The sequence below is a fragment of the Manis pentadactyla genome, chromosome X (genome assembly GCF_030020395.1).
Source record: "Manis pentadactyla isolate mManPen7 chromosome X, mManPen7.hap1, whole genome shotgun sequence".
Classification (NCBI taxonomy): Eukaryota; Metazoa; Chordata; class Mammalia; order Pholidota; family Manidae; genus Manis; species Manis pentadactyla.
In genome coordinates, this window is record NC_080038.1 from 5,868,795 (window position 1) to 5,882,283 (window position 13,489).

General features: G+C 44.0%; 1 protein-coding gene across 6 annotated transcripts in view; it reads right to left on the minus strand.

Moving 5' to 3' along the window:
- Positions 1 to 2,850: 2,850 nt before the first annotated feature.
- MID1 (midline 1) overlaps positions 2,851 to 13,489 on the minus strand; it is a 338,498-nt gene continuing 327,859 nt past the window's right edge. For 5 of the 6 annotated variants that reach the window (XM_036913002.2, XM_036913003.2, XM_036912999.2 and 2 more), the window contains exons 9-10: positions 11,538 to 11,745; positions 2,851 to 6,482 (exon numbers count right to left, since the gene is read on the minus strand). In XM_036913002.2, the coding sequence (XP_036768897.1) occupies positions 6,134 to 6,482; positions 11,538 to 11,745 (557 nt within the window). In that variant the 3' untranslated portion in view covers positions 2,851 to 6,133. Of the gene's footprint in view, positions 6,483 to 11,533; positions 11,746 to 13,489 lie in introns of those variants that run through there. The other variant, XM_057495882.1, reaches the window with a different exon arrangement.

The following is a 13,489-nucleotide window of genomic DNA, read 5'->3' on the forward strand; positions in this document are numbered from 1 at the left end:
GCCTGTAAGCATCCAAAAGAGATGATCAAGTAAGCCAGTCATCTGCTGAGCTCAGCAGAGAAATTAGGCCTGGAGATGTTAATTCGGGAGGCATTGGCACAAGATGGTGATGGAGGAGATGGTGTGCACGGTGTTGCCTAGAGGGGGCCTGAAAAAGAACTGATGGATGCGCCCAAAGCTGCTGTATGTCAAGGTGAGGCCAAACACCCGCAGGCGCAGGCATGACACCGATGCTATTTTTGACCCAGTGAGCGCCGTCCCAGAGTAAGGGAGCTGGACGCCCAACGGAGTGTGGGAGGTGGGCTGAAAGGTGAGGAAACAGAAGCAGCGTGCCTGGAGCCCTTTGAGAAGCTTCACAGAAAAGGGGAGGCGAGAGAGGGCGGGAGCTGAGGGCAGAGTAAGGTTGGGAAAGGGGGAGGTAAGCTTTCTTATCAGAAATGAACAGCTTCTAATGAGCACAATCAAAAATTAAGCTTTGAGAATAACCAGGCCATATAAAAGAGCCAGTGTTCACTAAGTCAGTTTTCCCAAATCTCGCCCTCATTGGCAAGTGGTCTTTGGCCAGGACGTACTTGCTTGTTAATTGCTGTACTTCATATGTAGTCATGCGTTCATAATTCTCTTACGGGCCCACGGCTGAAAAAGTTTCAAAGGGAGACCTGAATTCCTTTCCCACAGATCGCCCACTTTAGGACAGGACAGCTACCAGAAAGGTTTTTCCGTAAGCCCTGGACTTCATCTTTATTTTGCATGCTGGAATGTGTGTCCCAAAGTGAGAACGATGCTCAAGGGAAGAGGATTTTGCAAGTTCCACGTTTTTCTCTTTATGCTCCTATTATAGTCACAAACACCTATCCTCTTCAGCATATTTCACTCCATATTTCTAAAGATACTAATTAAAGAGGGGAATGTGGGCCACTCTCTGGAGTGTAAGACATGCTCTTCAAGTTGACTTTGAAAGGTGATTAATGACAGCAGTGTCTGTTCAGTTTCAAAAGCTCAAATTAAATGTACTCCAAAAGTCTTATTAAAGGGAATGTATTTTACACACCTGTCACTTGTGAGAAGGGCTGATTGAAGTCAAAATTATGAAGGAGGTGAAGCTAATCATTAGAACTGGCACACCCTACTCTCGAATGAAAGAGTCTTCCAGTAACCCTTGAGTGGCCCTGTCTTAAGCACCCCGTAACTAATGCTCCATGAGTTGTGTGATTTCGGGATTGGAAAGGACTTGACAGCCTGCTGAGGCGGAGCCACAAGGCAGCGAGGCTGAGTCCTCAGTGAGGGAGGGCATAGTTAGAGGATGCCTGGAGGGCTTCGGGCCCCCAGGCCAGTACTGAGTCTGCTATGGTGGGAGCGGGCGAATTCCGGCCTGGGCCAAATGCAGCCCCATGCCTGGGTTTGTAAATAAAGTTTTATTGGGACACAGCCTCACCCCTCATTTATCTGTCTTCTATGACTGGTCTCCCTCCACAGCCACAAAGCCAACTAGTTGCTACAGACACAGCGTGGCCTGCAAATCTAAAATATTCACTACCTGACCTTTACAGAAAAGGTGCAAAGGCCTGTGCCTGTAGCACTGGCTCCCAACCTGGCTGCACTTTAGAACCGCTTCCAAAACAAGTACGGAGTGCTGGGCCACACTCCAGACCTTCTCATCCCCGACCTCAGGATGGGATCTGGGAATCAGCATTTGTAAAAAGGTGATTCTAATGCTCAGCTACGTTGTGTCACTGCATTACATCACACTACCACTCAAGCACACTGCCTTGAAAATGCATTTCAGGCTCTAAGCATATTTTTTATATGGGACGCAAGACTGGATAAAGCTCTCCACACTGGGGGGCTTCACAAACTTTTGCTAGTATCACAAGCCCTGGAGGGCTCGTTAGAGCTCCGATGGCTGCGTCTCACCCCCAGAGACTCTGACAAGCAGGTCTGGGGTAGGGCTGGAGAGCTGGCGTTTCTAACAAGCTCACTGGTGCTGCTGAAGCCGCAGACCCACAGCCACACTTGGCACAGTGCTGACTTAGGTCCCAAGGGCTTGCACCTCTCCCAAGCAGATGTCAAGTCCTGTGAGTCATGGGATGGCGCTGGGCATACACTGAGACTGCCTGCTGGGACTGTTGAGACCACGCTGTGAAAACCCGCACTCCCTGCTCAAATCACCGTCTGCTCCTCTTCCAGCCTGTCTATAAGGCTGGAAATCAAGCCATTCCTGTATCAGAGCTCCATTCCTATACAAGTTTTCTTTTGTTGTGTTTTTAAATTACTCAGAGAATATTCTGAGTCTCGCAACTCTATTTTGAATGGAGAGAAGCGAGATAGTGCATGTGAGAAAGCTTCAGGCATAAAAGAGAGCAGACTGTATAGAAGTACAAAACGCCTGCAGAAGTTGAATAAATATTTGTAGAAATCATGAAGGCAAAACCACACAATGATGAAAAGGCAACAGAGAGAGGCAGAAACAGAGGGCTTTGGAACCACAAAAATGACTTTATTTGGAACCAGAAAGCAACAGCAATGGTGAGAATAGTCTGGGTTGAGGGCTTGGCAGTGTGACTCAAGTACCGGGGACTGAATTTGTTCAGGTGAAAGGAGTGACATGGAGAGAAGTGGTTTTTCACTTCTGAACTAACCAAATCACAACTGGATCTCATGACACTTACCAGTGGATTCACATTTACACAGGCCTGGCTTGCTTTTCAGGTTTCTGTAATGACTTTGTAAATATTCTTTAAGTGAAGGAGCTGCTACAGTGAAGGTTTCGGTGTCGCCTTTTCTTTTTGATATATCAGGCATTGAATCAATTATAAGTGAGAAAGATTGGTGAGAGTCTTGCTTTAAAAAAAATAAACCCAAAGAACAAGAGTTTCTCAGCTGAGGCACTACTGATACTTTGGGCCGGATCATTCTCCGCCGTGAGGGGCTGTGCACTGCAGGACGGGGTGCAGGCTCCCCGGGCTCTGCCCGCTGGATGCCAGCAGCACTTTCTCCCAAGCGGGGACAGCCAAAAATAACTCCAGACACGGCCAGACCGCCCCCTTGTCGAGAAGCACCATTTTGAAAACATCCTCTCACCGCCATCATCGTCTTTGTATCCTTTTTAACATTCTGTAAGGGTAGATCAGACCAACGTCCCAACAGCCAAAGCACACGGGCGTGAGTCTCTGCAGGCACTGCAACGTGCCTGGGGCCAAGACGAATTACGCACTCACTGGAGGAGAGTGGCTCGCGTCCTCGGGGAGCTCAGCATCAGTGCTGTCAGTACCATAGTAAGGCGCCTGTTTGTCTTCAGCCTCTTCCTCTTCTCCAGCAGAAATCACCATCAATATTCATGGTCAGTTTTTGAGGTCATTTTCTTTCAAAGCTGGAAAGAACATCTTCACCCAGGCCCACTCCCATCTTAATCCATTTAGAGTCCTACTTGAATGGTCTGGCCAGCCACTTCTGACACTGGACCCAGGTTTCTTCATTTATCTCCACCAAGAAGAGAGGTACCATGTTTCTGAGTCTGAGGACTGGCTGCATAATTTCTGAGGCCCGGTACCAAATGAAAAAAGGCAGGCCCCTTGTTCAAGAATTACTAAGAATTTCAAGACAGCGACAGCACCGTTCGATATCTAGACCCACGACACTGGACCTGGTGGCCTTGGTTGGCGCTGTGTCGGTGTTTGTGGTACGAATCGCCACTGCCCTCTTTCTCCCCTGTATGGAAATGTTTCCTGTGAATCAAAGACCTCAGAAACAAAATACCGCAAGCCCAATCCATTTAACAACTTCTTATACTGCAGCAAATGTTTATAGCATATATTTTTTAGACTTTCAAAAAAATCCACATGGAAATCTTTTCTAAATCATTACAGTCATGAAAGCAAACACTGTGGCCTTTCACCATATACATACTTGCCTGTAAATACGACAACATGGAAATAGCAACTGCAACTATGCACAATGTTTTTAACTTAGCAAACAGACTTCCACAACAAAATGGTAACATAGTCCCTTTCATCCTTATAAAAATATCTAAAACATAACCAAATGGCTTGCAGTGAAAATCTGAGTAGTAATTCCTTTATATTGAAAAACATTATATTCATGGAAATAGTGTCTTCTTAAATGCTTTACATTTACATCATAAGGCAAACTGCAACATTTATGGGTACCTGGAGACCATGATTTTAAAAACTCAGAAGCTGAGTTTTAGACCCTTTATTTAAAACCTGTTAGTGTACAAAGTGCATTAAAATATCCATTATCCAGCTACCAAAAACGGTATGTAAAAATTACTGACACAACCCTTTCAGTTTATTCAAAGAAGGCAAACAAACATTGTTTTTACTTGTAAAAAAAAAAAAAATCCCAGTACGTTTCCAGAGAATGATTAATTTTTTCCCATTGAGGTGTCCATCTTTTAGATGTGAAATTGTCCTAAGTAGCTATCAAAATATTGATCTAGGTATAAATAATATAGTAAATATATAGACTCTGTTACGAAAAAGGTGAGCATCTGCCGAAGACGAGGACAGAAGCGCCTGGGCAGCCGCCCATGACATCTGGAACGGCGGCTCTATGGACAGATTTCAGAGAAACAACTGGCTGATTTGGCTAAAATCACTAAAAACAATGCCTAAAGTCCAGCCATCCGTTCAGTCACAATGGCCAGCCAGTAGCCCAGATAAACATTTTGGCAAATGAAATAGTTTACAGATGTCATGCCCTTCGTCCAGGCAGAACCAATGCCACTTCCCTGGTGTAGGTCTAAGGGCTGCCTAGGAAAACCCGAGTTCGAGGACGGCTCCAATGTGTCGGATCAGCACGCCAAGAAGCCCATCGGACATTTGATTAGCAGGTTCTAATTATTAGCAGGTTCTCATGTGGGATTAATGTTTCATTTTTTGTGTGTTTTTCGTGTTTTTTTTTTTTTTTTTTTTTGTCTTATAACTACGTTAAACTATACTAGAATACAGAGGAACTTCTACATTTTTCAAGATGTGCTCTTTATAATAACTTTTGAGGCACATACACTAGTGAATAATTCCTTATGCAATGTCCCTTGTCATTACCAATGCATAAATATTGTTTTTCGGTGACTTATATTTGGACGTGGTGGTGGCAGTCGGGGCTATGTGTCCATGTCCTGGAGAACAAAATCGTGCAAACGGTGCTGCCGTTTGGGACAGAAACTATTCCCTCAGCCCCAGCTACGAAAGAAAAGTGACTTGGGGGAGGGGGCAACAGGAAAGCTTTTAAATGTAGAAAGAAAGAAAGAAACTATGAAAAGGAAGAATGAAATAGATTTAGATCACAAAACAGAATCCTACCTCTCAAAAAACAGAACTCAGCCTGAATTTCCTTATAGTCAGTAGGACTCAAAGTAACTATTTCCAATTGCAGTGCCATTCTTAATGTTCTCCCAGAATCCTTAATCCTGGGAAAAGCCGGGCATTCTGGTCAAAAGGACTTAGAACCTTGCTTTCCAACATCACCCACAAGCCATCAGAGGGTAATTAAAGGGTTAGCCATGGCAGATTCCATGACCCAAAGTCAATTCTTTCATTCTCTCTTTTGCTCTCTGTTGTAGTAGATCCAACGCAAGTTTTGGACACCACAGTTAAAACACTTCAGAATAAATCAGAGTAAGAAAGCCCGTTCACTTCCCTACTAGGTTCAAAAATAGTTGTAGATTCTGCCTGCAGTGTCGAGGTGACAGGACTTAAGACGGGATCAGTATGAAGTATTTATTATAGTGTAAGAGGGTGAATATAAAACTATAAAAGTTTTCTCAAGCCCACAGACTGTGATGAGATAAAGGTTGAAAAGAGCTGGTGAAGTCATGGGCCTCTTAATGTGCAAAACTAAATAATTCCTAAGAGTTGTAATCCTGGGTATGTTTCTTTTATAAATAATCTATAAATTTTCCTGTAAATACAAAAAAAATTTTTGAAGAAATTATTAAAGCCTGTACTTAATACAAAACACAGTAAAAGGGGAGGAATCGCCTGCTGAGTCCTATCTTAGCCAATTTCTGGACACTTTTTTGGTGAGATTTAATCACACTCTGGAAGCCTGTGCTTTTGGGGGCTACAACCCTTTTTATTCCCCAGAAAGCAGCTCCACGCGGCCAGGGGGCTCAGGGCAGCTGCTCTGTGCAGTCCAGATGGTCTGGGATCGGAAGGCCAGTTATAATGGTCAAACATTTGTTCCACACAGTGAAGGTGGGGCACACAGGCTGCGAGAATGTGATGTCAAAGGTGTAGAGGTGGATGGAGTTCAAAGCATCGTAGAAAGCGATGGAGCCGTTATCATAGTCCAGCAGGATGCCCACGCGCCGGAGGTGGGGTGCTGGCTCGATGGGGATTTCCTTGCTGTTGTGTCTCACCACCCAGTTATTGTGGCAGCGGCACAGCGCCCAAGAAGCAGAGTTCTTCCCAATCCACTCGTGCTTCGGGGCAGATTTGTAAGCGAGGCCAATGGCATACCTGTAGAAACGAAACAGCCACAAGAGAAACGCTGAGCTGCGCTGCGCGTGCGTGCCCACTCTGCTCCGTGGTACTCAGGGGTCGGGCACACGTGATCCTGTGCTGTCCCTGCGTGCTCCTCATCTTCCCGCCCAGACATACAGTGGACAGAAAGGGGCCACTCTATTTACCCACTTTCCTGTTTCTGGAAGAATTTGAACTTTGTGTCTTCCTGCCTTTTTTTTTTTCTTTAATGCTCATGAAGACACACACGATGAGTTCTCTCGAGCAGCGCTGTCCAACAGAACTTTCTCCAAGGATTAAAATGTCCTGCTTTGTTTGATATGGTAGCCAAAAGCCACATGTGGCTATTGGCCCTGAATTGTGGCTGGTGAGACTAAGGAGTTGAACTTATTTAATTTTAGTTAAGTAAGATTGTTTAAGTAGCTACATGTGGCCTATAGCTACCATACTGGACAGCACAGCCCTAGACGTCTCCTTTTGACCTTTGAAATTTTCAACTGACACCATGTCTGTCATTTTCCACAACCTGAGTGCATTTTGTAGAAAGCAAGCAGGGAGGGTGATTTTCATGTAGGGGGCAAGATCCTTCCCATCTCTCAGCCTCACTTTGCTCATCTGTAACACAGGCGCAGTGGCAGTCTCCATCTCAGAGGGCGATTTTGAAGAGTTAAGGAAAGAATACATGTAAAACCCTGGGGCACAAGGCCTGGCCTGAGATATTCAGTAATGGTTATTTTATTATTTTTGCCCAGTAACACCATACTAGGAAGTACCAGAATCGGAATTTGAACCTAGGGTGACTCAAAGGCCACAAACTTCAACAATGTTCTCGAATGCCTCTCAACAGAAATGGCGTAATTCACCACTGCCAAGAGCCCTTCTGATTACATCTCCTACACTGAAAAACACTCTCACTGTCTTTGAGAGACTGATATCCTGGTTGTTCTAAATGTTGTCTCACTGCTCAAAAAAAGAATTCTTTCTACCATGTTCTAGTAAGCTTCTTACTCTCTTTTTACCCCACTGAGGTATGCCTCTGAATATTTGTAATATTTCACAGTTATTAAGGTAAGCAAAACCCATCATCCTTGATAAAGAGTGAATAGTTCAGAGTTCAACTTTTAATATTCATAGCAGAAACCAGTCTACCTGGATATTGACATATGGACCTTACCCAATGCAGACAGGAAAACTTCACTGATCTTTGATAAGATCACACATTGGATGTAAAATACAATCACTTTAAGAGTGGTGTGTTAAAAAAGCAAATGAATATAACATGAGATCACGGAACTTAAAAAGTAGGTGGAATTGCTAGTCCATTAAGCCCAGTGTGGCGGCCTGCCTGCTGGTAACTCGGCCTCCTCTCTTCCTTCTCCTAAATCCTGCTCTGCACCATGGGGAGTGTCCGGGGGCGGCATTTTCCAGAATCCCCTTGCCAGTAGGAGGCTGGGACAGGTTCTGCCATTATGACACCCTTGCACAAGATCCAGAAGTTCTGCGGAGAGGGGAACTGGTCTTTTCCAGACAGCAGAGATGGGGTTTACAGCAGCTCCCGGAGGAAGTCCTGGGAGTACTTGCCTCTGGGCTGCAGGCACCCACAGCTGTGGCGGCTGTGTGGGCTGCAGCAGAGGCTCCCTGACCTGAGCTCCCGGCCCTTTCAGGCTCCAGGAAGCCTCTGGGTCCCCTCCTCCTCAGAGTGCCTAGACCGACTTCTGTTTCTCTGCTGGACCCTACCTACCTGAGACACTTTGGGAAGGTTTCCATTTTTGCAATTCTAAGTATTTCCCCAAAGATGCTCTCTGTGCTCTGGCAGACACCAGGTCCACTTTTCAGAGAATTGGGAACCTGCACCTGCATCCCAAAATAGCCCCGGGTCTCCACGCGTCCTTGCTCCTGCGGCACACCACTTTTAGTTTTTACTAAAGAACACTGACGTTTATTTCCCGTTTGAACTTTAACTGAACCCCTTATGAAGTAGCTATGGCAAGTATGACTGACTTCATTTAGCAAGTGGGAAAACACAGAGAAAGGTTAAAATTAGAGCGAAATCTAGAATCTCCACCCCACCCCTTGACTTCTGGCCCTGTAATCTTCATGTGAACCCACACTTAGTTAACACCATTTCATAGAAAACCAAGTGTACATTATCAGCACTAGAGAGTAAAAAAATAACTACATGGATAGTCCAATAAGCAAAGGGAAATACCATTATAGTATCATTAATCTGTAAAACTATGTACATTATTTCCATTGAGCTTGAAAGGTGCAGGCAGAAGGTAATGTTCCATTAAGTTATTTGGTGAGATGCAGAGAATTCAAAACATAAAAATGATGTTTCTCAGAGCAGTGTTAACATGTCCCATTGTGAGGATCATAACATACATGTGAATTTCAAGTCAAGGCTATATTTCATGAGAAAATATATGTGTCATTAGCTGCTGCAAATCAAGGCAGTGCAGGCACTTGATAGAGGGGTCACACCTTCCTTGCTGACAGTTCCCAGGAAATGTTAAACTACTTTCTACATAAGAATTTTCTGAAGTTGACAAAATCAGGCTTGTAAAGACCCAAAGTGTAGCAATTAATTGCAGAATTTCTTCCCCCCCTCATGAGTTGGTTTTGACATCTGGATGGTGTTTTCAAGGTAATGCTGATCTGTGTTTATAAAACTGAAGTGGTCTGGTAGGATTTCCCACACCATTCATCAGTGGGAATGAGATCATAATGATCAGGTATCATTTATCATGAATAATTATTAATGGGGTTATAATTGTTTAGACACTGGATTCCATCCCAGGTTAATACAGTACGTTAATTAACTAGAAATGTTTGCTCTTTTGCACCTGCAAAAATTCATTGTCTTTCCCTTTGGGCTTTTCTCTTGTGCCAGTGCAGCTGAAAAACTGTAAATGCTGCTCTGGACCGGAGCTGAGGATTTGTTCTCCATCCTCCAGCAGGACGTTCAAACAGAGAAAGGTTCTGGGCAAAGAGAACCGTGAGGATCCAGTAGAAGAAAACCTACCTGCTTGGCTGATACAGGTACCACTGTTGGGAGGCATGAGACACCCAACCTGATGAGTTTACTTCTCAGATGTCAGTTGACCTGTACCAACACTATAAGGCACTTAGACACAATGCATTACTTGCATAGATTTGAACTGAAAGGGTTTTTTAAATAAATAAGAAGGGTTTTAATTAGCATCCTTCTCTCAAAAATAACACTGTTATAATACTCATCATCTTCAGGTTATGCACTTTTGAATTTGGGTTTTTTTTTCAAGCAATGATTAAACTATCACTCATGAAGTATATTACTGTAAGGCCCGAAAAGTAATTATAAGATTTCAAAAATACAGAATGGTGGTTACAAGCAGAGATCAACAAACCATAACCCACTAGGCCAAAGCTGGTCGCCTGCTTGCTTTTACAAATTAAGCTTTACTGGTGCCCGGCCACGCCCATCCATGGGTGCAGGGACTACAGCCACTTCGCCACTACAACAGGAGAATGAAGTCGTTATGACAAAAATCCTCTGGCCTACAAAACTGGAAGCAGAGGCTCTCTGACCCTACACAGACAATGGTTAAGAGCTTGGACCACAGCTGCAGACTTCCTACCCCTGCCACCTATGAGCTGTGTGACCTTGTGACCTTGGGCACATGCCTCATTCATTCATCTATAAAATGGGATCCTAGCACCTACCTTTGTGGGGCTGTTAGGATGAATACATGAGTTAACATCTGTAAAATGCTTAGAACAGTGCCTGGAACATAGTGCCAGATGAGGGCTAGTTAAATAAAAATAGAACGGCTCCCTTTCTGAGCAAGGGCAAACAGGTATTAGTGAGACAGCCAGCAGTCAGGGGTACCGTTGGTGGCTGTGGTATAGGCAAGGTCAGCTTTGTGAGGTTAACTTGGCAAAGTTAACTAACTCCAGTGTAGAGTGCACCCTGACCGTCACCCTTAGGCCTAGAGGAGTCAGTGGGCTAACGTCACTGGGCTGGGCTGGCTCTAACAGACCTTTTGAAATGATTGCCAACCTGTGGTCACTGCTTTACCCCCAGCCTTCAGCCCTCAGCTTTGCACTAACTGGCCCAGTCTACAATCACAAAATGTACACAGCAACAGAAATGACTTTTTTTAAATGATGAAGAGTAGTGTTTTGGAACAGGAATCGGCAAATGTTTTCTGTAAAGGGCCAGAGAGCGAATATTTTTGGCTTGGTAGACCATAAGGATTCTATCTTAAATACTTAAATCTGTGTGGTCAAATCAGCCACAGATTTCCACCATGTGGAAAAGAATGGACATGGCCGTGTTCCCATAAAACTTTATTTACAAAATCAGGAAGCGGGTTAGGTTTGGCCCAAGGGCTATCATCTGCTGACCTGTGTTTTAAGGTATGAAGGAGCAGTCTTAGCATATTAGCTCTCCCAGGGACCAGGAATCTATCATCTTAGCTGCAATTCTCACCATGGATCAAAAAATGGACAGACTTAGGACTTTTCTTATTGGCTAAATGGTAGATTAGATGATTGTTTGGCAAATAGTCATTCCCTCTTTTCACCTCCAAGGGAGGAATATACCTCCCTGCATCACTGGCTTTGGGCTTGGCCTTGGCCACTGGCCTTGGCCAATGAGAACTTTCTAGATATGATGCAAGCAGAGGTTGGAATGTGCTTGCACAGTTGGGCTTATACTCTTGAGCTCCTTGAGAAGGACATGGCCTGGGTAGCCCTCATGCCCAAAGAGGATGGATACCTAGATCCAACTGATTGATAGTTTAAAGCAAGGCCCAGCTGAGATTAGCCTTGATCATCTAACCCTCAGATATAGGTGCTAGTGATCAATAAATAGTAAATGATTATTGTTGGAAGCCACTTAATTTTGGGGCATTTGTTTATGCAGCATTACAGTAGCAACATCTGACTGATAAAGCTTTTCTACATATTATTCTTCAAGATGGACCCTGGTATGGGTTGATACTCTGATGAATTACATAATGAGACATGCATTTTTATAATTGGAGAACAAAAGATGTAATTGCCTACCATGTGCTTCCACTTATGACCACTTCCCAGTAATGCCGGCCACTATCAATGAACACATTTCCAGCTACACCATAGCTCCCTTGGCTGGTGAAGCGTTCAGGAGTGTGACTCTTTTTGGACGATGACTCATCACGTTCTACTGTCAAGTTATCGTGGGACACCTTTAGCTTCCGATGTGCAGATTTAGGGTCCAGTTTAAATGGTTGGCCTAGAAACAAGTTTACAAAACAAAAGGAAGAGGAAGAGGAAAAGGACTGTTTATTTTAACATGACCAATAATATATTTTCAGAATCAGATTAAAAAAGCACAAATAGCGAAGACGAACATGTCCCTGCCTTCACGAGCTCCCATTCTGTTGGTCCCACGACAGGGAGGCAGAGGTGCTGTGCTACCTATGTAACGACAGCAGGGGCGAGGAGCAAACAGCACATGCGCCAAGAGCTCTCTGCACGGACGCCAGCTGATGCAAGCGGCGCGGGTACATCCTAGCTGAACAGCATCCCGGAAGAGAAGAGAAAAGGAAGGCTTCATTTCCAACCATTTCATGTTCAATCCAGCATAAAATGTGTTTGTGCTCAAACAAATCAAGAGTTGAGATTTTAACGTACAGAATATTGTAAAGGCTTACATTATTCTGAGATAGCTGAAAATTAAAATATTAAGCTCATGAGCTTCAAATGACTATAAAATTGTGTTTTTCAGCTCACAAGATCACGAAAAAATGTGACTATTAATACCTAGGTCTTCTACTCCTGCGTTTATTTATGTACATAATAAAGCCCTTTCTATTTCATTATTCACATTGGTGTTTTAAAAATTGAACCATTATAAAATCTTGGCAGAAATCACACGTGAACATCTTGTCATGGCTGTTACTTCTTTGAGAATCCAACGCTGGTTTGGAGGACTGCCTGTCATTCAGCACCACATCAGGTACAAGCCATTTAAAGTCAAGAAATGATTTACAACCTAATGCAAACATCATAGTGTCCAGACTCCATAGCCCCTGGTGCAGCTGGTAGGCCCACTCTCAGACAATCTCAGGAAAAAGTTTGGTAAACTTGACTGTGGCAATACCTGATGCTGGCTGAGAAACTGACGCACTGAGCAGGGGGCAGCATGTGATGTCACATGCTGGTAGGCCAAAGAAGTTACACAAGCTGCTTTGATATAAACATGCACCAGCGCCTCTAAAATCCTTTCTTTTAGATGAGGGACCAGCACATTACAGAAAAGTCTGCCAAACCCTTGTCTATTCTTGATAACATCTGATCAATAACTGTAATGCTAGAAATAGAAGATGACATTATCTATCTCTATGGAATGAATAAACCATCTTTAGTAAAAGTGATAAGGCACAAATACTGATGTGTCAAAGATGTATTCTACAGAATTAACCTCAGTATATGTGTTCATTCATTTTCCCCCCCCATTTAACCCCTCAAAATATTTCCTTTTTTACCTGGAGAAACACTGAGAGGAGATATCAGCTTAATGTTTAAGAGTATGTATCTTCACCACATACATTTGGAGTAAAATAAAGTTACTTGACTTACAATCAAGGACTTGGTTTAAATGAGAGCTCCTCTTAAAAAGTAGTTAATTATTCCTGTTAACTAGCAGGCAGCCCTGTGCATGGTGCCATCCTGGCACACTCTAACTTGCTTTCTCTTGGGAGGTCTTAGGCAAAGAAATACTGTGTTCTGTGACAGTTTGTAGACCAAAAGACATAAGGAAAGGAGAGAAGAGGGCAGAGACAGAGGGAGACCACAGTGTTACGAGATGCACGAATAGGGCAGATCTTTCTTTGCCGTGGGGGGTGGTCCTGGGTACTGTGGGACACGTCCCGTTATTCCCAACCACTAGGCACCAACCAGTGGCCTCCACCCCAGCTGTGAGAACCAGAAATGTCTCCTGATGCCACTCTATGTCCCTCAGAGGGGCAGAATTG